General features: G+C 38.4%; 1 protein-coding gene across 17 annotated transcripts in view; it reads left to right on the top strand.

Moving 5' to 3' along the window:
- The window catches only part of NCKAP5 (NCK associated protein 5), a 1,104,646-nt gene that overhangs the window by 448,503 nt on the left and 632,460 nt on the right, over window positions 1-23,683 (top strand). For all 17 annotated transcript variants that reach the window (XM_082465765.1, XM_082465761.1, XM_082465763.1 and 14 more), the window contains one exon: window positions 6,511-6,584. In XM_082465765.1, the coding sequence (XP_082321891.1) occupies window positions 6,511-6,584 (74 nt within the window). The remainder of the gene's footprint in view (window positions 1-6,510; window positions 6,585-23,683) is intronic.

The raw sequence follows: 23,683 nt of genomic DNA, 5'->3' as shown, positions 1-23,683 counted from the left end.
CAGGTAGTCGGAACATCAAAGATTACTGTTAATTAAGAAAAACCAGATATCTCAGGTTAAGGAATTTAGTGCTTTTCCATGTATGGGAAGATGCAAATTCTGGGCTCACTGAAATCATTCCTTTGATATGCACCTCAGCTATCTGGGGCCAGTATCCTGAGTCTCCTCAGGGTGCATCGTTGGGGGTGGCTACAGCAGCTGGCTGCTAGATGGGGGGCAAATCTTGCCTTGATCCTGAGTTCCCTCAGGGCTCACCGTTGGGGGCAGCTGTAATGTGACAGCTTGATGGCTGCAACATCCTTTGTTTACTGATATGGCAGGTGGCATTTTTAGTTCACACAGCCCTTTGGGACCCTTGGATGTGAGCTCTTTTGGTTTCTAAGCCAGACATTTTGGGGGCTCATCTCTCTGTTGTAGGTCCCAAGGGCTGGAGAGGCTGATATGGGGCACAAACCCCTCACCCTAGGGGAGACGCTCTGGATTTGTGAGATTCCCTCCCTATTGTGGGGCTCTGTACCAGGCATGGAGTTTTTTGGTGAGACCACATCTCTGTCTCTCCTACCCATCTCAATGTGGTCCTTTTATCATTTACTGTGGATGGGGCAGTTCAGCTAGTTTTCAGTTCTTTTTCAAAGGGAATTATTCCATACGCAGCTGTAGATTTGGTGTGTCCATGGGGCAAGGTGAGTTCAGGGTCTTCCTGAGCCTCCACCTTGGAGCACTTCCCCCCACCCTCCCACACATGTATTTTTAATTAAGGTAGGTGCTTTATTTTCTGAATTCATGTAAACCTGAGAATGTCTTTCTGTTGCTTTGTTATATAGAAGCTACTTTATTGGGGATGTTTATGGATTAAGACACAAAGGTTTGTCTATGTGTCTTATTCCAATGGACATCTGGGGTGGCCAGAAGCTATGCAACCAGCCTTTTTAAAATCCTTGATAGGAGACCCATTTGTCTGTTTGGGTGCTTGCAGTCATCTCAATCCCCACCCCAAACACACACACTACTTTTTTTTCCAGCCCTTATGTGGGTGGATGTGTGGATGGTTTTCCATAAACTCTACCTGGAATGTGAGGAGCCTTTTTGATGTGTAAAATCAAGTGGTTTTTTTTTTTCTCTATCCTATTCTGAAATGTTTAATTATCCCTTGATCATTGTTTACCTTACAAATCTTGTCAAGTACTCAAAAGCTATAATTGATAGACAAACCTACATTTTCTGACCTAATATCCATCATGTCTCTATTCATTTTCACCTTTATCCTTTATTTAATTTACCTAGATTGTTTGTCCTTCACAGGACTGTGTGTGTGTTTTTATTGTCAATTCTACTATTGTATCTAATGTGGGTTTGTCATAAGGAAAACAAGTAGAATACAGTGTTCATCAAGTTAATAACTATATTTGAATAAAGTCTTTGTGCTGAGTGACATGAGAAGTACATGCTGGGCAAAGCAAGCCTGGGGAAGCTGACATTTTTCACGGATAATGTTAGAGACAGTGAACATTGACACCAAGGACGATGGGGATATGGGTGTGTGTTTTTCTTCTAGGTTACAGCAGTATTAATCTTCACTAACTGGACTATATATACACTAATTGAATCATACTGTAGACATAGTAGAAGGCTTAGTGAGTGCAGTCAACCTCGTTATTCATGGGTTTCACATCTGTGGATACAGAGGGCTGACTATAAAAGACTTGAGCATCCATGGATTTTGGTATCACCAGGAATTGGTCCTGGAACCAATCCCCCATGGATACTGAGGAATATTTAAGTACTTGGGTTGGGGAGTTTGATTTGTTTCTAGATGAGATCCTGAGGAGTAGACTTCATCTGTGTGATCACTTAGTGCCGATACACCATAATCCATTACCCACTCTTCTCTGAAGCACGATTTCATGTTGTGGAGAGCCATCCCATAATAAAAATCACAATGTAAAGGTCAACAGGTTTCCATTCTGCTATTGCAGTTTATATTTCCTTGAAATTCTTAGCTCACCCAGCTCCTTTTTTATTTCATTTTATTCTCTTTTCAGCTCGTCTTGTTTTTAATTTAATCCTATCTTTTTATCTCGGTGTCTTTTTTTTAAGCTTTCTGCACATGTTTTGGAGAGTCATGTCTTTCTGGATACTACCAAACATGTTAAGGTTTTTTTCTAAAATACTTTCTTGAAAATCATTTTCAGATTTGATGCCTTCTCCTGTGATTGAGGGTGATGTTCTCTTTCTCTTGTCCTCCAGTACTTCTTCACGGGTTCTGTGTTGTATGTTTTCAGTTTACTCATTCTAAAATGATCCGCGTAGACCCTGGGATCACCAGCAGACAGGGTATATACCACCTTCTGTCCATCTGCATTTTTAAAATCTTTTCTGAGAGGTCTCCCAATATCCAATGTCTTTCAGGCAATTTGGGGAGCTATGTTATACTGAGGTAGAATTTTGCCATCCCCTTTCTTTCTGCCTGTGCCTTTGATACTCTGGAATATTGGAGCCCATGTTAAGAACGGGCTCAAAGTATGCGCTTTATACCCAAGCTGGCACTATAGGCACAGTCGCTATAACATTGTACTTGCTGTGACTGTAGTTCCAGGGTGGACCACTGCCAGCCCCACTGGGATCACCTTCCATTGTTTCCTGGGAGTTCATCTCCAAAGTGATTCCTAGTAGACTAATCCTAGTTTATTCTTGAAGAATGGTAAGGATTTATTATTAGTTAACGAATTTCTCCAATTCAGGGGCCAGAAATGATAAATATATGAGGGTGCCGCCTAAGTTCTTTTAGGCAGGGAAAAACTTGTTTCAGTTAACAGAAAACACATGTAAGCATCATCTTTTTTTTCTCAATTCATTTCAGTTGGTGTCTATTTGTGTGTGTGTGTGTGTGTATGTGTAGGGGTGGGGTATAGGCAATACCCCAATAAATGTGCAAGTAACATAAAATTGGATATTAAAGTAAGCATGCTATGATGAAAACTTAAGCTGAAAAGAAGGATGAAGAATCCATAATCCTAGTTTCCCACTGTTATGTTGTTTAAGACATCATTAGAGTTATTTTTATGGAAAATTAATGGAAGCAGCCAGTATTGTATTTGAAATAGCTTTTAAACCATAATCCATCAATACCTACATTTAATGCTTGAAAATCTGTATTGTTATTGTTGCTCTCTAACTACCTATTCTAAAATTCAGCAACTATAATTAAAGAAGCATACACTTAGGGACTTCCCTGATGGCGCAGTGGTTAAGAATCCGCCTGCCAATGCAGCGGACACGGGTTTGACCCCGGTCCAGGAAGATCCCACATGCCGCGGAGCAACTAAGCCCGTGAGCCACAACTACTGAGCCTGTGCTCTAGAGCCCATGAGCCACGTCTACTGAAGCCCGCACACCTAGAGCCTGTGCTCCGCAACAAGAGAAGCCACCGCAATGAGAAGCCCACGCACTGCAACGAAGAGTAGTCCCCAATCAGCACAACTAGAGAAAGCCCGCACACAGCAATGAAAACCCAACGCAGCCAAAAAAAAGAAGCATACACTTAAACATTTTGGAGTTGAGTAAGAGAAGAGACAATGGTTATAAACTTCACCTTGTAAAGTGGTTTGCCTTTTGAGAAGAGGTTTGATCCTATAGAAAAGGCTCTGCTCACTGCTTAGCATGTGGTATATGCTTAAACTGTCTTATTTAATCCTTACAACACCTTTTAAATTATTATTTATCTCTCTGAAAAAAAATAAGGTTTAGGGAGATTAAATAACTTGGCCTGAGGAGGTACAGCTAGTAAGTACCAAAACCAGGATTTGAACCTAAATCTCTTTGATCCAAAGATCATATTTGTAATCACCTTTCAGCTTCCACCTCTGACTTGAGCTAAGCAGAATGAACAGAATAACAAACCTATTGGTTTAAAGCTAACTGTTTTCCAGAGCTTGCACATGATTTGGCCCCTGCTTTCCTCTCCAACTTCATTTTAGAATACACACCCCAGGCTCTGCTCCTGGACACAATGGCTTCCTTTCTGTTCCTTAAATACCACATTTGAGTGCCTTTGCATATGCCATTTCCTTTGCCTGCGGTGTTCTCCCTGCTCTCTTCCTTTCTCTGTATGCTTGCCTCCTTCTCTCTCAGGTCTTAACCCAAAAATCATTTACTCAGAATCCTCTTCCACCCATGGTGTATGAAGATGGTGCTCTCCCCACTTGAAGTCCCTCCTGTCACCTGTTATTTCAGAGTCCTCTTCCAACCATGGTGTATGAAGATGGTGCTCTCCCCACTTAAAGTCCCTCCTGTTACCTGTTATTTCCTTCCTAGCATGTAACCAATCTGAAATGAATCTGCTCACTTAACTTGTTATGTATCTCTCTACAGAATGTAAGCTCTCTGAGGGCAGGAACTTTCTCCCTCTTAGTTATTACTATATCTACGGAAGTTAGAACAGCACTTGACATATAAGAGATGTTGGAAAAAAACAGTTGAATGAAGAATGGATGGGTGACTTTGAAGTTTATATATTTGTTTTTACCTGGAAACACTGTCTTTAAATGTTTTTTTGATGGGATGTATTTGAAAATATCTTTAAGAATTTTGAGTGTTCTAAATCGTGTTTAGGGATTCCCTCATGGTGCAGTGGTTAAGAACCCGCCTGCCAATGCAGGGGACGCGGGTTTGAGCCCTGGTCCGGGAAGATCCCACATGCCATGGAGCGACTAAGCCCGTGCGCCACAACTACTGAGCCTGCACTCTAGAGCCCGCATTCCACAACTACTGAGCCTGTGTGCCACAACTACTGAAGCGCATGCACCTAGATCCCATGCTCCGCAACAAAGAAAACCACCGCAGTGAGAAGCCCGCGCACTGCAATAAAGAGTAGCCCCCGCTCGCCGCAACTAGAGAAAGCTTGTGAGCAGCAATGAAGACCCAATGCAGCCAAAAATAAATAAATTAAATAAATAAATTAAAAATAAATAAATAAATAAATCGTGTTTAAAGCTTGATCAGGATACTTAATAACATAACCACAGACCACTGCAACATCCTGTGATAAGAGATTTCTGCTTTGGTTTTGATGTGCCCAATGGTCTTGTTTAAATAACTAAACTGAATGTGTGTATTAATTAGAATAAAACTCTTTAGCTAATTTTCTGCAATAGAATTATAGTGTTATAGAATTCTAACAGTTTTAGCTAGATGAGGACTTGGGATACTCTCTAGTCTAACTGAAATATTGTGGAAAGTTAAAAAGGCTTCTCCAAGGCTACACAGGTAGATCCAGGTCCAGAAACTTGGAACAGGGCCCTTTCCATTATATCAGGTCAACTCTTACTGTGTTCCTTCCACTCCCCTGCTCCTGCCCATTATAGTGAATACTTTTATAGGAACAACAGATTTTATATAGAATTTCATCAAAATAAATCTGTAAAAAAATAAGTAGCAGTATTAACCAGAGTTCCCAGTTTACCTTAAGTCTATAAGAAATGAAACAATAACTTTCATGCGTGCCTTAAAACTGAAATCATTGCACACTGTTCCGTCTAAGGTAGTTGTAATGTAGGCACAGAGGCCTGTGGGCTAGATCTTCATACAGAAAGGGAAAGAAGTATCAGGTTCAGGATGAAATAAATCATACAAATTTTTTTTTGTATTTTTCTACATAGTTAGCAGTTGAAACTATTGCATGTGAACCTCATATTCAGGAATCACAAATATAAAAAATTGGATTTAATAACCTATAGATTTTATGAGCAATTCTCATGCCTTAAAGGAATCCCTCATTTTTTGGAAATGTTTCTTGAAAATATAATTTGATTTACAAAACTTTATGCATAGTTCTAAACAAGATAAACCTTGCCTTTATAACCTCTTAGAAGCCAAAGATTGATTTTCTAAGAAAATAGATAAAAGAAAATAAAAATTAAAGAAAAGAAACACCAAAACCAAATTATATTGTTTTGTTCATATAAGGAGATGAAGGAAAACGAACATGTGATTCATCAATACAAATGAGATGCCCAGTGAATGAAAGCAGTGAATATATAAAGCTTCTATGTAGCTCAAAAATAGTGTTTTTGCTAGGAAATTATTTGTGTAAAACCAGTATAATCAAGACCTGTGTTGTCTAATTTATTCCTCCTCTTCTAAGGTCAGCAGCGAAAGTAAGTTTGGCTCACTTCCCTCCCCCACCCCTTACTTTTATATGGCAGAACAGACCACAGTGTAAATGACTACGAAATTTAGCTTTTCTCTGTGAATAAGAGGATTTTTATGCTGACTTGATAGAACTCCATTTCTCTTCCGTTCTTTGTTCATGGAGTGATCACAGGACATGGGGAAAATATTATTCATCCCCAAATGACTATGTATATAAGTCATAGAAGCATCTACTCCTAGAACTGGGAGGGACCAAGGGGTTATCTTGTCCAAAATCTTCTTGTAGAGATCAAGATGGTCTTAGAATCCTGTGCCTATGGTGATGACGCCTTATTTGTCTTTGTGTGTCTGTATGTGTAGGAATACACGGACTCCAACAAATACATTGAACATCTGCTGACTCAACTTGAGGAGCAACACAGAAGTCTCTGGAGGTGAGTTAAATCCACATCCTTAACTAATAGCAGCATCTATAAATTTGATCTTGATCACAGAAGCGTGGAGTTGGCAAATGGTCTCTTCTACTTGGTGCCAAAAGCACCTTTGGGGGCAAAAATCAGCAGAGGCTACCTAGAGAGTTCCATTCCTTTAATTAAAGTAAAGCAATGGTGCCAAAAGTTGTCCTTGAGTGAAGGACCTGCTCAGAACTGGGAGGATGGTGGAAATCATAACACTTGTCATGGTCAAGGAATTAATTTGTCCAAGGCCATGCAGCAAACTTATATTGTAGAAACTAGGACCCAAATTCTCTGGCCCTTGCCTGCTTAAATATTATTTAAGTTTTTCTATAATTGAAAGGTTGAACACTTCTGCTTAAAATTTCTTAATTCATATTAAAGAATATGTATTTCAAGAATGCTGTAGTATAAGTCTCCCATGTTTAGTTTTTTGTTCTATGTGGTGGGTCCTGAGTCTAAGTAAGGAAAGGTATGTGAGAACATTTGTGCAGGTAAATTGGAAAAAGAGGCGAGTATCATAGAAGTCATATTCCCAAGTTATTCATTCCCTGAGGCCTCTTGGGAATGGAGATTATTTTGATATTATTATCTAGGTCTTTGGGGTCCGTGTGGTCATGGTCTTCCTAGATGCTAGTATGGTCTCTGAATTCCATTTACTAAATTCCTATAGCTCTTGTTATCCGGAATAAATATGCTAGTGCTCAATTACATGATACCTTACATTGCACAAGAATTGTTTAATATAATTAGCTTTGTCTCCCAGGGGGCAAAAAGCCCCTAACGTCCTTTATTTCTCATCTCCTCATGTCATGGAAGACAGTGCTCTCTCTGTACACAGAGATATTAAGCAGGTAAGTATGACCTAACCCTGTGGATTTCTTGTCCGACCTTATCTAAATCCATCACCCTTGGTCTCTGTACCAGCTGATGCTGCCTGTTCTACATGCACCCTTGTAACAAATCCTAATAACCTTGAAATTCATCTTCTCTGAGGAATCCTAGTTCTTGGGCAAAATGCCTGATATTTTCATTTGTTCTGCTCTTATGTTAGTTTTCCTACTAGAAAACAGATCTGTGGTTATAGTAATAGACAATATTCTGTTTCTCTACCTAGAAAAGCTGCTGGTAGGATACAACAAAAATGTACAGTTTTCAGGTCTGCTTGCTGCTAAGAGACACATCAGTTAACTTTACATAACTTGTTGCAATATTTGTTAGATTTCTTTTTGGGAGCTCTAACCAGGTTTTCTTTTGTGAACCAGTGTGTTGTATTAATAAAACCAACAGCAGTGTATTTATGGTTATATGCCTTTTAAATTATATTTTCTGTAGATCTACTACAAAGTATGCTTAAAAGGTTATGTAACTGAGTTGTAACATTTTCTTTAAACTATTTGTATAGAATAATTTTACTCTATTTTTTCAAAAGAAAAAATGCACAGATGATGAATACCATCTTGATGAAAGAAATTAGAGTTTAATTTGGTCAGTGTGTCTTATACATATCATTGAAGAGGAATAATAGTTTCACAGGTTTTTGAACCAAAAAACCTGCATGGAAAAGAATATTTTCCTGCTTTCTTAAGGTGGTTAATAAAAACCTTTGGTTTTCCTCTGATATGATTAAATTAAAATCTCATTTCAGGTGCAAACATAACCTAACATAAAGTAAGAGCTCAGAATTTTGCGGGCAGTCACTTCCATTTTCCTTCGAAGTAGGATTATTGCTGGTGAAGAAGCAAAGCTTTTTATATAGTGTCAGAGGATCTAATAAAAAAAGCTTCATTTGAATAACAATAAAGGGCAATGATGACATTTGAATAGTCGGAATAACTACCAGTGAGAAAATGGAAACAGTAGTATTGAAAAGAAAATGAAAACCAATAATAGCAGATTTACATACTATTTATTGAATCGTGAAATTATACGTGATTATATTTTGCAAACAGATCTTGACTGATTTACAGTGATAGGCTTTCTGATGGTTATTACAATATCACAACTGCAACTATAGCCAAATTTTTTATGGTGAACGATTTGTGAGTGACAGTGAGCAGTGGGGATTTTTTTTCTGTTTTTGATTAAATAGTTAAAATGCTTTCTTGAGTTGGGGTAGACTCTGTGATGTGTCGAGCATCATGGGAAAGGCATGTCATGTACATAAGCACAACTAAAGTGTCTGAAGTTAAACAAGCATTCCCATAACTCAGTATACGCTTCCTCTGATTTTTATTATGCCTTTAATTTGTAGCTGTTACAAATTTCATGGAATAGGTTACTTGTCATTGCTGCTGATATTAACTAATGGTCTTCCATTTATACTTAAGCTAACATAAGTATAGCTTAAAAGAAACTTAAAAGAAAAAATTGAATATTTCGATCTTCCAACAATAATAGTAGCCAGCATTAATTTATGGCCACAATCTTTGAGGACTGATCAAAACATGGTAAACGCATGTCATACTGTTATTGCCTCTTGCTTAATGATAAAAGAATTGGACAAATGGTAGAAGATTGGGTCTAAGAATTAAAAGTCTTATTTTCGTGGAGGAATCTCCTAGTCTTTAATAGTCTTTAGTCACTTTTTTATAGCATAACCATGTGCTGTGACACAAATATATTGCTGTAATCATACTCTCAAGATAACTGGTTATTTTGGGGTCCTGTTTAGTATTCTACTGAAATAGACCTATAATCTATCTCTGGGTTTTCAAATTGCAAAGGAATTTGTGGAGTTCAAATATAGCTGTCTGGCAAAGAGCATTTAGCTCAACTATGTTTTGATACCAGCAGAAAAAAATTTCTGTGAATTCATCTGAAGAGGGTGGAGTCAGGATCTAGAACCTAGTCTACGACTTGAGTACAAGTCTGGGTGGGTTTAATTTGCTCTGCCTCTCCCTGCTTGATGAGAAAAAAAATAAACACACCCAGTGACAACTTGTTTACTAGTCAATGTTGAAATGTGACCATACATTTCTGTACATTTATTTGTTTAAATGAGGAAAGTTAAGATTAGGAGAAAAATGCTCTTTTGTACTTAATGATTTTTGTGTCATCTGTTACTATTTCTATTTGGCTAAATATATCTGTGACTGACAAGAAAGGGTGTGAGAAAACATCTGCTGAGAATGTCTTTCTCCTGATATTTGACAGAAATCTTTATCCATTTGCAGCCTCAGATTGAGTTTAGAACATAGACAGTTGGAAAATACAAATTGAATTCATGAATATTTATGGTGTTAATTACTCTTTCATGTCACATATGTGAAATTATCTATGACAAATAGAAGCAGCATAACACTATAGAAATGGAAATAAGACTGGATTGGAGGTTTTGGAGACATGGACTCTGGTCCTGGCCCATCCAAACTGGCTACTGGGTAACATCTCTGAGACTGAGTTTCCTTGGCTATAAAAAGAAGGTATCAATATAGCTAGTATTTAAGATAACTGAGCACTGAGATTACATGAAGCATAGATGCAAGAGGGAGGAGATATGGGCATATATGTATATGTATAGCTGATTCACTTTGTTATAAAGCAGAAACTAACACACCATTGTAAAGCAATTATACTCTAATAAAGGTGTTAAAAAAAAAAGGCATTACCTATATATGACATGTAGAGATAGGTATAATCTTATTTTTCTAGAATAATTATATAGCTGGATCATTATGTAGTATTTAATACATGTCATGGAAAGCTTCAAAGAACGGGGGGTAGAAGTGAGTAATATAACAGATACCTAAGAGCTTGCCAGTGATTGAACCAGATAATGTCAAAGCATTCATTTCAGATTTTCATAGCTTGAATTGCAGACAGAGTTATCAATAGCCTGTAAGTAAGTGAAGAATAAGTAGGTTTGCAAGGCCAAAATTAAATGACAAGATCTGGTGAATGCACAGTGCCAGTTGCCAACCTACAGATGCCAGATCGAAGTTTCATTTGAACAAGCTATGTTTAGGCTAGGGTTTCTCAGGCAGGGCACTGTTGACATTTGGGGCCAGATTACTCTTAATCATGGGGGTGGGGTTGTCCTGTGCATTATAAAATGTTTAGCATAATCCCTAGCCTCTACCCACTACATGCCAGTACCATCCCCCATTGTGACAACCAAAAATGTCTCTGGATATTTTCCAAATGCTTCCTAGTGGCAACATCCTCTCCTCTCCCTGGTAAGAACCAGTGATCTAAAGAATCATCTACATAAGCATTTTTCTAAGCATATCCCAAGAAACACTAGTACACTATGGTACAGATATTTTAAGAAAAATAAAGGTATTCTGTGGTCAGATTTGAGGTATACTAGGTAAAACCAAGCTTTAAGATTTTATTTTAATTGTAGAACTATTCAGAGCCATTTATATTGCTAATATGTGATATGCATATCAAATATAGACTATAAAATATAATTTTGACGTAAAAAAATTCCCAAATCCTATCTTTCTTGGAGCATCTACTCTGACTAAAGGTCTAAGGAACATATTTTGGGAAATGGTGATCTATCTAGTTTGGTAGCCAAATATACAAAAACATAGCTGGTACCTCTTTCTTCATCCTTCTCCCCTTACTTCACAGGTACTAGGATGGGTGACTTGTAAAAGGGCAGCAAATAGTCTGGGTTGTTGGTCAAAGGGGACGATAGATACGTGGGAAAGCCAATCCCAAGTTCATTACCATTTTTCTGAGGGGCAACCAGAGCCTCAATACCAAATTCCAAGAATCTGAAGAACCATTGATTACAAGCTTTGTTTGCCCTGGTAAAGCAGTTAACTCCTGCTTCCCAGGGGGAGAAATGGTGGTTCCCTACATCACCAAGAGGAGTTTAATTGACAAGCATGTATAGATCTCTGGGTGCAATAAGAGTTCCTAAGGCCCATCCCTTCCAACAATAAAATGATAGTTTCAGTGTATCCAAAATTCTTCAAAATAGACTTTTGCATTCTGGCTTATTTGTGATCCTTAACCTAAGGAAAGAGATAGAAAAAAAACTGGACAAAAACTTTGTTTTCCTTCCCACCATGATTCAAAATGCTGCTTATCTAAGTAGAGTGAACAGTGCAATAAAATGATCCACATTCCAAATACTCTTTCGTGTTCTCCATCATTTGATATATGTATACATTTTGGGGTGGAGATAATTGACACCAGTGCCTCAAGTTTCCTTCAGCAGTAGTCTTAGTTTTGGTAAAATGTGAGTGACATTAAAACTGCTTACTGAGAGGCTACATGCTATCATTCTATCTCGGGGGAAAAGAAGATCCTTTGCTAACACGTTATATAGAAATTGTCTTGTAGTTGTAAAATAGAGTTAAGAGGCAAAAGCACACATGGCCTGAGAAAAGTCAAGCCCAGAGCCTCTTGGAGATTTACCTTCTGTGTATCTTGGTTCTTAGAATCGAATTGTCCAGGCATCTTAAGAATTAGCACGTCTCTATCCTCAAGGGGTTAATTTACATAGACTAAAGAGATGCTGAGTATTAAACAGGTTGCCTTTGCTAAAACATAGACTTCCACTGGGAGATCTTAATTGGCAACAAGTAAAATTGCTCTGCATGAATTCTTAATGGTGGACACCAAATAAAATAAGAACTGTGATTTGTTTTTTACATCCCTTCAAGAGAAAAAGAGGCTACCTCTGGGGGATAGACTGTGTAGCAGACAAAGAGCTCAGCGCTCTCTGCTAGCAATAAAAGCGAAACCTCATGCTACGCCGACAGAATAACAGTGCGCGGTTTCCCACCTCTGCATCCCTGTCTCAGTCTGCTGAGGTCAAAGGAGACCAGGGCTAGCAAGCTTTACATTTTCTTCCCCTCCTCTCAATCCTTGGGCTGGATTTCTAAACCATAGCTGCTTTCTCGGGGCAAGTGCAAGCGTCAGGGCCACCCTGGAAACCCATCAATGTCACTTCTCAATTACCCACCAGGGGTTGTTCCAGAGAGCCAGACAGTCCCAGACCCCTGCCAAGATAAGAGTCTTGTCTCTCAGTCATGCCCTCTGCCCAGCACAAGGGAGAATAAATCAGGGCTCTGGAAATTGGGTATTGCCACATACTTCAGTGGTGATGTCACCCCTGGACGGTGGTGGGGAAAGCTGTGTGCTGAGATGTATCCCCAAGGATTCTTATTATAGACGGACGGTGCTGCTTTTGATGAACAAGGGAGCATGTAGGCTTCTCATAGCTCTGAAGCCCTGGGTGAAGTAACATCTTTATCTTTAAGTAAAGATGTAACATCTTTTTCTGACTTTTGTTCAGTAACAGAAGGGGCTAACAGAACTAAATCCAGAAAGGTATCTGGATTTACCGAATTGGAAGATCACCCAGGTTCATATTTGACCTTTAACTTTAGGATTGATCAACATTATAATTTATTCAGGTGACCTGTATGTGATCTGCATGTTTATCTACTTAAGGAGTTGCCCAGTATTTGAACTCAAGTCATCCGAGGCAAGGAGATACCAAAAATGCCAGAGTGAAACTCTACACTAACTTTATATGTATATGATTTCCTGTCTCTTATAAAATCTGTCCACCCTTTAAACTATAGGGCCATGTTAATCTATCAGAGAATATATATTTAGGTCCCAACTGAATAAATGTACAAAATAGACTCTTTAAAACCTTATGGGTTTTATCTTTGCCTATTCACTACAAATCTTGTTTGAAAGAAAAATTCACATACATTTATCAAGACTATTCTACCCCAGGCTGAGTGGAGGAATCTGTAAAACACATTTTAGGAGACTGTCCTTCAAAAGTCCAAAGGTTTCCCCAAGGAGCTGGTGTTTTGATCTGAGTCCTGTGTAGGAGCAGGTCTGGTGGAGTGAGGGCAGATGAAAAATTGGCTATTGAATAGATTGAACTTGGACTGCCTTTGAGACTTTTGAGTATAACTACACGTTAAGATGATGAGAACTTCAGGTTTAGAGCTGTTTATATTTACTAAATAAAACACAGTATAGATAGAGGCATTAGATGAACCCACAAAGATATAAAACTGCCCTCTGCTGTAACTGGGGAAACATCCCCACATTAAAGGTGGATTTATTGCAACCATGGGAAGCTTGAGTTGAGTAATGTTGTACAAATAGGTCCGTAGATGATCGGAAGATAATTCTAATTCTAGTTTAAATAGGTTTGTGTTCTTCAAGAAACACTCTTAAAGTGCCACAAAATATTTCAACATCAATAAGATTTAGGGGTGACCCAGAGAAATTTACCACTGTGTAATCTGAAAAAATTTGGCTTAAACACATTTGTTATTTTTAGATCCATGCTTATCTTAATATGACAGCCAGGAACCTAATGTGATTTATTTATATGAAATTAAAATAAAGAGCCTCAAGCAAAAGGCATTTTGTAGATTTATTGGGGGGTAATAAAGATCACAAATATTCCCTACTAAGTTGAAAGAAGAAAAACTCCAGCAGGCAAAAATATAAATGACCTTCTTGACATAAATGCATGTGTTGACAGTGAAGTACACCCACAGTAAGGAGTGACAAAGTGCCTTTTTTTTTTTTTTTTTAAACTGGAAGGAGGAATGAAATGGGTAATTTACCATGGACGTCTATTTAATTTTAATGGAAAAAAATCACTAACTTGTTAGTGCATGAGCATACTTGTGATTTTTTTTTTTTCCCCCCTAAGGGATTGATTGTTAGGATATAACTCTACGTATCTCTCTATATGGGTAACTCTGGAGTTTACAGTAGTAAATTTATTTATTTATTTATTGCTTACCTCCCGTTCTTTTTGCACCTTCTGTATTCAGAGGCCTGGGAGGGAATTTTAGAACCCCACCTCCATCCTTCCATTCCGGGGAGAGATGTTGGAGCCTCTGTGAAATAAGAAAATACAAACTGCATTTTTTTCCCCTCTAAGACTTTCACTATAGTACATTTTGTGTTTTTGTATTACAAATTAGACTTCATAAATAATCCAACGAAGAGTCCGGGATGGAGAGGTTCCCTGGAATCAAAGAATCCAGAATAGGATGAAATTGTAAAGTAGTTGGGAGAAGCACCCTCTAGATTTCCCAAGGCAGAGGAAACTTCTAAGAAGGCAAATGTCTGTTGCAGAGTTGGTTGAGGTTGGCAACCTATGGCTGGTTCCATGGCTCAGGAACCTTCGCAAGGTTGCTTTATGAGAACCTGGCTTACTTGATGCTCAGTATCTGCACTTGTTCATTAAATATTGTATATGAATTCTCTACGGAGATCAGCCTAGATTTTCACCAAATGTAAGTCTGCCTGAGAGAGAAAGGTAAAGCCACTGCAGATCTCAACTCTGTACTGCTCCATTAGTACTAGATTTTACAAGTAGGGGACATCTCTCACTTAGACCCTAGGGATGCTCTGGTTCTTGCTCCAACACTCCCCAACGCCCCCTACACACACACAACAATTAATGAGAACTTCACTTCCACAGAATATTCCAAAATGTAACAGCAGCTCTATCCATACCCTCAGTGACCTCTATACCAGTTCCAACCATGTGGCTCTCAGTCACACACTGTCTTATTTTTTCATGACAGGGGACTTGTTCCCCTAAGGTCTTTGACTTGTAGAACCAATCTTCTGGTACCTCACCTCTCTCATAGTGCTTAGCATAAGACATACAACATCAAGCATAACACTTCACTTACTTTGAAAGCATAGAGACAATTGGAAGTATGTTTTAGTCATCTTTGTACCTAAGTGACTTAGCATGTTATCGATCCTCCAAACACTTTCCTTAAGCCATTGAAGGAATTGATGATGATTTAAGAAGAGAAATTACTAACAGCTCATGTGTTAATTAGGGATAAGCCTGCCTTTACTGGTAAGTCCATTGCAAGAAAAAGATCAAGCAAGTATAGCAAAAAGTCCTTTGTCTCAGTGGTGTGCCAGTGCTAAAGGGGATCCACAGTTTCAAGATAGTTACTCTTAGAAAGTTAAAGATGGGACACTTAATGAAGATGTGAATGTGTTGTTAGTGATTTATAAAGCTAGGAAGATGGCTTGCTTCACCAGACTTTTATGCTTTTTTCAAAATTCAATCCTAAAGTAAGAAGTTTTGAGGCATGTCCTGTCTGCACGATGGGTCACTGCACATCATAGGACAGGCTCCAACTGGTAACAGTAATCAAATATGTATTTCTGTCCCCAGTTTTACTCCCATTATCTACCAATTATATCTTGGGCTGCAAACAACCTTGTTAACAGAAGCAATGAAAGAATATCTCATAATTTTGAAAGAAAGGGATTGAGAGACTATGGGAAGTTAAAAAAAATCCATGATAAAACTCCAGGCCTAAAATATTAAATTTATCACCTTGGATAAAGTGAGTTGGAGAAAAATCGTAGACACATAGATCAAGTTACTTTTAATAACAGAATCGATAACAGATACACACTACTATATATAAATGAGGTAAACAACAAGGACCTACTGTATAGCTCAGGGAACTATACTCAATATCTTGTAATAACCTATAATGGAAAAGAATCTGAAAAAGAATATGTATATATTTGAATCACTTCACTGTACCCCAGTAACTAACATAACATTGTAAAGCAATTATACTTCAATTAAAAAAAATTAAAAACAGAATTGGGGCTTGACCTGAAAGTCTATAAAGTGGGTACTTGCAGAGAAAATCTTAGAATTTTGTTAAGATGGACACACACTTGAAGTCAAGGGCGTTCAGGATAAATAACAATGACATGGGCTGCCAAACAGAGGGCAAGTTTTCAAAGGATTAGTGGCATGGAAGACAGTGGGGGAAAATAAGTGAAAAAAGAGAACAACCAACAACTAAAAGTAAATTATCATTTTTATTAGCTAAGTGCTTTAGGTAACAAATAAGGGGCACATTTTCTCTTGATCTCTTAAAATGTTACTGACATCCACTCTAGTCCAGCTGGGGCAGTATTTGGTGGCACAGTGCTATAATCAGGGTCTCTGTTCTGATTGCTTGGTGACTGTGCTCTCCTGCTTCTTAGTTTTACAAATACCATCCCTGGTTCCTTCTCTGCGATGTGAAGTTCAGGTCCAGATTCTGCCACTTACTGTGTGGTCCTGGGAAAGTCCTTTCAGCATTCAGAGCCTTGCTTTCCCATTGGTAACAAGACACGGTTAATATAAGTGGTTTCAGCAGTACTTTCTTTAGGATTAACCATCTGTAACTCTTACCAATTACCTTGTAGGCCAAGGGTTGGGTGATGAAGATAGATGTGATAGATACATAGAATTACTGAGAGTTGAAGGTGACAGTTTCCCTTCTTGAAAGAAGGCAGAAAATTACTTTTATACACCTGGTTTTCTTTCTGACTCTTGCACTGTGTCTTGGCACTGAACCTTCCAGAGGTAATAAAACAGCATGCTGGCAGACCCAGAGCACCAGAGCAGGCTCAGAGTCTGTAACCACTTTCAAAAGGTTTTGCAGGAAATTGTTGTATTGAATAATGTTTAAGTTTCCACAGAAGTTATGAGCACAGCATGTTGAAAAAAAAAAAAAAAGTCAATTGCACATTATTAGGGAAAAAAAAAAGCCGCTCTGGGGTTCCGGTCCCTATAAAGGGAAACTGCATTGTCTCATGAGCTCTCTTCAGTGTTCCCTGGAGACTCACAGACTCACTGGCTAATTGAAAGCCAACATGTGTATTTACCTGGATTTATTCATTTTTATTATCTAATTGATTTTCCTGTATCTTGGCTTTGGAAATAAAGATATGAATGGGGTCAATTACAGAAGACCAGACTAAAAGAGAAATTCTTTGGATCAGATACACAATTTAGGACTTTGGCCTTTGAACCATTTGTTAACAAGATAATATAATTTAAAATGTACCAAAAGTCGTATCTATCCAAAAATACCTCTCCCACTGGACTGCCTGGAATTCTCATGCTTGGTATAAAGGAAATTGGGTGTCCAGAAAATCACCTCTGAAGTCTGTACTTGCCACCTGAGGGGAGTTCTAGGATTACTCTCTTAGCTCCTGGTAGTATCTTACCAAGGATTAGTTTGCCAAATTAGAGACCTGTGGATATCTGAGTCCTGGAAAATTTTTTAGCAAAGTTAAGCAAAGCATATTTAGAATGGAAGAAAGTCCTAGTGGAAATTTTACAGTACAAATCTAAATATTTCTATTTCTAGCCACACATGTCCCTACCAATGCTGACCTTCTTTATTACTGATTATTCCTACACACACACTCCCTCGTTGTCAGTATCTCTGTTCCAGACAAATTCTACCCATCCTTCAAGATACAGCCTAGGTAGGTCCTCCTAATCTACAACTCATCACATAGATTCCTCAGCCTGCCTGGGCTCCATTTTTTTTTAATCCACCATGAATTTGAGACTGTATCACATTTGTCCACATAATGGTTTACATCTTGCAAAAACTCCAGAATTATCCCATTTACCTCAATTTTGATTCTACAGATATTTTCAGCACCTGGCCTTCCACTTCTGTTATATATCAAATGATGGCTAAGCATAGGGTTGAACATGACAGGTGTTCAGCTAACACATACTAACCGATTTTCTTCAACAGGGAAATTAAAAGTTCTATTCAGTCCTCTTGCTGATAATACTGTATCAAGAGTACTTACTTTAGATGTCAGTTAAGGACATTACAAACCAAAGAGTATCCAGAAGGTCCATGACTAAAATGGTATGAGGTGCTGAATACTAAATTAATAATGGTGAAAGGAATTGAAGATATTTAGTTTGACACATAGAAAACTAAGGGATAGACCTATATAACTACCATATGACCCAGCAATTCCACTCCTGGGTATATATCCAAAAAAAACCAAAAACACTAATTCGAAAAGATACATATACCCCAATATTCATAGCAGAATTATTTACATGGAAGCAACCTTAGTGTCCATCAGCAGATAAATGGGTAAAGAAGATGTGATACACACACACACACACACAATGGAATTCTATTCAGCTGTAAAAAAGAATGCAGTCTTGCCCTTTGCAGCAACATGGATGGATTTGTAGGGCATTATGCTAAGTGAAATAAATCAGACAGACAAAGCTAAATACTGTATGATGTCACATGTGGAATCTAAAAGATACAACAAACTAGTGAATATAACAAAGAAGAAGCAGGTTCATAGACATAGGAAACAAACTAGTGGTTACCAGTGGGGAAAGGGAAGGGGGAAGGGCAATATAGGGGTAGGAGATTAAGAGGTACAAACTACTAGGTATAAAATAAACTATAAGGATATTGTATAACACAGGAAATATAGCAAATGTTTTATAATAACTGTAAATGTGGCATAACCTTCAAAAATTGTGAATCACTATATTATATACCTATAATTTATATAATATTATATATCAACTATACTTCATTAAAAAAGAAGTGCAGTGAGTTATCTTGTGGAGAAGGGATTAGCAGTATCCTGGGATATTCAGTAGGACAGATCTGGTTAACCAGTTGTCTAGGTTAGAACCTGAGGGATGGCAACTCAGCGCTAGAAAGATATGTCCTCTGTTCTGTTCTCTAACATGGAGGAGGGTGTTCCTGGGATAGTGAGCTCTGTGCCAGTGCAAGTGTCCAAGCCAAGCCTGGGAGACCATCTTTCAGGTATCGTGTCCGGTGGATTCTGCCACAGTGGATGGGGAGAGGCCAGGTGCCCTTCGTGTTGGATGACTCTCTGGCCCGAACGCTGCCAACAGCATCTCTACTTGCAATGACTGTTTCCTCTTCTGTGTACCATCCCTTTGAAATATTAAGACAGTTTGATATGTTTGGCCTCAGTCTTCACTTTTCCAAAGGAAGCAGTGTAGGTTCTTCCATTGCTACTCATACAACTTACATGTCAGACCCCACTTACTCACCTACTGGACTTATTTCAGTTTGTCAGTATTCCTCTTAACATGTGGGGCTCTAATATAAACATAATGTATTTTATTACAACCAGATTACAAGTCCAATTTCAGTCATCCTTTAAGAGAGGGTTATTATTCTAACTATGATTTTTCCCCAGGGGTTCTAATTGTTAATAACCTTTAGGCAAAATACCTAAAATTCCAGCATTGCATCACGCATATTCAGTTACTCTCTTGTGGACTCAAAGAATATAAATCATTATTTCAAGAAAGCACAAGGAGTTTTTTAAATTTAGAAAATCTGTTCTCTTCTTCTCCACTGCTCCTTTATTCCCTGACTTTTGAAAATTGCCTTGTCCTGTTTCACATCTTTTTTCCAATGCCAAGGCTTTATTTATGGTTAAGAGGTCAGAGAAGAATTAATAATTACAAGTAAATTAGGTCATTCCTGACCTTGGTAGAACTTTTATTGGACGATTACTCTGGCCTTCAGAAGAAAGAAGGGAATGAGTTTCAGATTATCACCGAAATGAACAATTATTAATTTAACATTTATAATCCCAAGGTTAAGGAATATTAGGAAGGATAATGCTAGAAAGAGAAAACTCATGAGACAGTATTTTAGAGTACAGCCGAAGTGAATGGAACTACTGGATAGTCTGCTTAAGACAGAGATCAGAGTTGGGCATTGTAGATGTTGTCTGGGTTCACATTTAGATTTTTCCAATTTCAGCCATGTTATGACAGTGGTATGTGCAGTTTACAGAGGGAGGGATTGCTACCCCGCTATCCAGGGTCAGAAGGATGGGAGGTAGGGGAAGATATCACTATTTGAAGATACATTATGCTGAGTTTCAGATCATTTATTTTGGAAATCCAATTCCACTGCCTGTTCTTTGTGCGCGACCCCGAGGTTTATTTCTGGCCCATTTATGATGGTAGCAGGAGAGTTTATTTTTCTGGCTTGATGCTAAACCATTGTTATAGACATTCCATTTCCAGGCAGTTTCAAAGTAGAACTGTTATCTCCCTCCTCCTAATTTTAAAGTTAACATTTGAAAATCACTTTCAACTTCAGATAATGAAAAATGGTTGCGTGAAGTTTGCATTCATCTTTGTCCTAGTGGTAGAGATTCTGCAATAAATACAACGTAGATTATTTTCCCTGTCAAAAGGCTGCTAGACATTGGAGTAAATTAATTAGCTGGGACCATTGTCAGATGTGGATGTCCTGATATTGTCACAGAGAAGGAATGAGCTGAGACTGGGTGAAAGGCAAAAGCTGATTCACTTGCTAGCAGGAAACATTCTGAGCGAGTCACTTAGGGTGGCTTGGGAAAATCATTTTGGAAACCAGATAGGTACATGTGATAGTAGACTTCTGACATTTCTGAGCCAATGAGATCTTTTTCCCAAGAAACGTGCAATTAAACTCATTCAATAGTGGATTGGAAATGGTAGTGTTCTAGATATAGGTCTAATATAAGGCCATGCTATAATGCAGTGAGAAGAGATTTTTGAATTGCTGCATGGATATTTGCATATGTTGATGGGAAAAATCACAAAAGGGTCAGAGGTTCAGGATGTCTGGAAGGTTTCCTGCTTCTGAGTTGAGGAAACCAAAGAAGAAAGTGTGGATAAATCCTTATGAAAACTTTCTCATGGGATTTCCAAGAGCTGATTCTTCACGTAAAGTTAGAATGTGCAAATATCCTTTATGCTCCTGTTTGGGAACAAGAAGTTTTAGATAGAGCTGTCTTGGTTACTACAGAGTCAAAGATTTGTTCCTTGAATGTCCATCTTCTATTCACAAACCCAGTAGGCTTGCAGTTTCTCATGGCATCCAAAATGAGGTACTTGGAGGCTTTCACAAATGGAAGCAAGAATTGTCATGGTGCATCGTGGCCCTGTGCCATCTCTGTCTTTGGCAGAGTTGGCAAAGCAGGGCTTCCTTGATGTTCATTTCAAACACTCATAACATGACCCAGACGTTGTATTTTTTATTATTAACTGTTATGGGCCTGTCGTTAATTGACATAGACATTTAGAATTTGTATTTCTAACTTCCCCCACCTCTTGTTTATGTTCCATAAACATAATCCCTACCTTGTGCAGTAGGGCTTCCTTTTATTTGGCCAAAACACACACAGGCTTCAAGTGGTGACCCCTCCATTAGACATTTAGGGTTTAATGAATTCCATGTTTACTCAGATTACTTATGATCTTATAGGTATAAGTCACTTTGCTTCTGATATGGAATATTCACAGAAAAATCATAAGAGTAGCTCTGGACTCATGTTTGTTTTCTTGATTCTTTTGTCCTTTAAAGCAACTATACATTCAGTATTATGACAGGAGTTCTAGTGTCGAGTCTGGCACTCTGTAAATGTGGGTAAGTCATTTGCTTACTTGACCTTCCATCTCTAAAGCAGAAATTTGGGCTGAAATTTCTTTTCAGCTCTACGATATTTTGAACTTGTGACCACCTAGGAAAATGTAGACTGTGGAGCTTACATTTGAAGACTACAGAAATAAAATTCAAATCAAATAGCCATTTTTAAGTTGTAATTAACATTTTGGGGAAGGAATAACAGGGAGTTTTAGAAATATAGACTGATTGTGGAAATCAGACCTTTTGAAGTGTGCTGCTGAATTATTACTTGTGGGTGAAAAAACAACAAAGCTCCTTTTACTTTTTAAAATTTATTTCTCCTCTACCTCCTCCAAGTGGTCACTCTTATTCATTTTATGGTCACTCATGATATATCATTAGCTTGGTATTCATTACATCCTTCCACTTTCATCGCTCTTCTTTAAAATCTCAATTAAAATGCTGTTTCCTCCAAAAAGTATTCCCCGATTTTCTACTGAAAATGGATCTCTCCTCCTTCTGTGTGCTCATAAAATTTGGCATGTGTATGCAATGTAGAATTTCATTCTGATTTATGTTATAGGTGGGTTAGTAACTTTTCTGTCTCTCTTGTTATTAGCTCATGGAAGAGGAAATCATGTCTGCTCATCTCCTTATCTGGTACCTAACAGTCCAGAGTTGTTGGACTGCGTATTGCTGCATGGGTGGTCATGGGTGGATATCCGGTCATAGATTCAGAGCAGTTGTACTGGTGCCAGCGCTGAGGCAACAGCTCCGATAGGAATGAACAGTGCCATCAGTCCACCGGTTGCTATGGTCTACATAGGACGGGAGCTGACTACACATCCTGGACACTAGTTCTTGGTTCACTATCTCTTTCTTCCCATTTCTCTTCTTTCGGTATTGCCTTTGCCCTTTCTAATGGGAGTCTTCTACTTTAACTCTCATATTTAGTCTGATGGAAGCCTTACAAGCCACTTATTAAAAGGGATTCATTCATATACTGTATTACCCAAATGTATATATACTATACACTAGTCCTACCCAGCACCTTCCACTCACTGTGTCTGTGTTTTACATTCATACCCTAAATTCATTCTCTGACCGTATTTCACAAGACCTATTGTCAGCTTGGTGTCTTTATCCCCCTGGTCCTCCAGCTTCTGTTAAACTAATTCATTTCCCCATTAATGGCATGTCTCTTGCCTCCAGGATCAATATTACTTAGAAGGAAGACCTAGCATTTTGATTTCTTTCATCAAGAATACTTCTCATAGGCCTCTCTGCTGGGCCCGAGTCAGCATTCCTAAGGCTGCCCTCCTCTGTTTCTGGCTCTGAAGAGCAGTGTGGCAAGTACAAAGCTTGAAATAAAATGACAAAAATAACACTTTACCATATGTCGATACTCTTCTAAGAACTTTATACGTGTTAACTCATTTAATCCTCACATTTCTATGAGGTTTGGTATTTTCATTTTACAGATGAGCAAAGTGAAGCACGAACATTTAACGAGCCTGGCCTGAAGGCTGAGTCCTTAATCATTAACCTAAATATTCAATGAGTTGTTAATAAATATTTCTACTCTATCCCTTATGTGCACATAATGGGATTGCAACTTCTGCTCCCTTGTGGTTGGACAGGGTCATGTGACTCATTCTGGCCAATGAGTCCTTAGCAAAAGTGACATTCCAAGTTGAAGCATTTATGGTGCAAGTGCAACCCTCCAACGTGCTCTTTTGTTCTGGCATGTCAACCAGCAATGCCCAAGAAGGTATTTTATCTAAAGCTCGGGACATAGAATGACTACCATGAGCAGAGGCCCCTGCCAACATGTAGTGTGAGGAAGAAATAAGCTTGCAT

This window comes from Balaenoptera physalus (assembly GCF_965194825.1).
Source record: "Balaenoptera physalus genome assembly, chromosome: 6".
Taxonomy (NCBI): Eukaryota; Metazoa; Chordata; class Mammalia; order Artiodactyla; family Balaenopteridae; genus Balaenoptera; species Balaenoptera physalus.
This window is presented reverse-complemented; position numbering and strand designations above follow the sequence as displayed.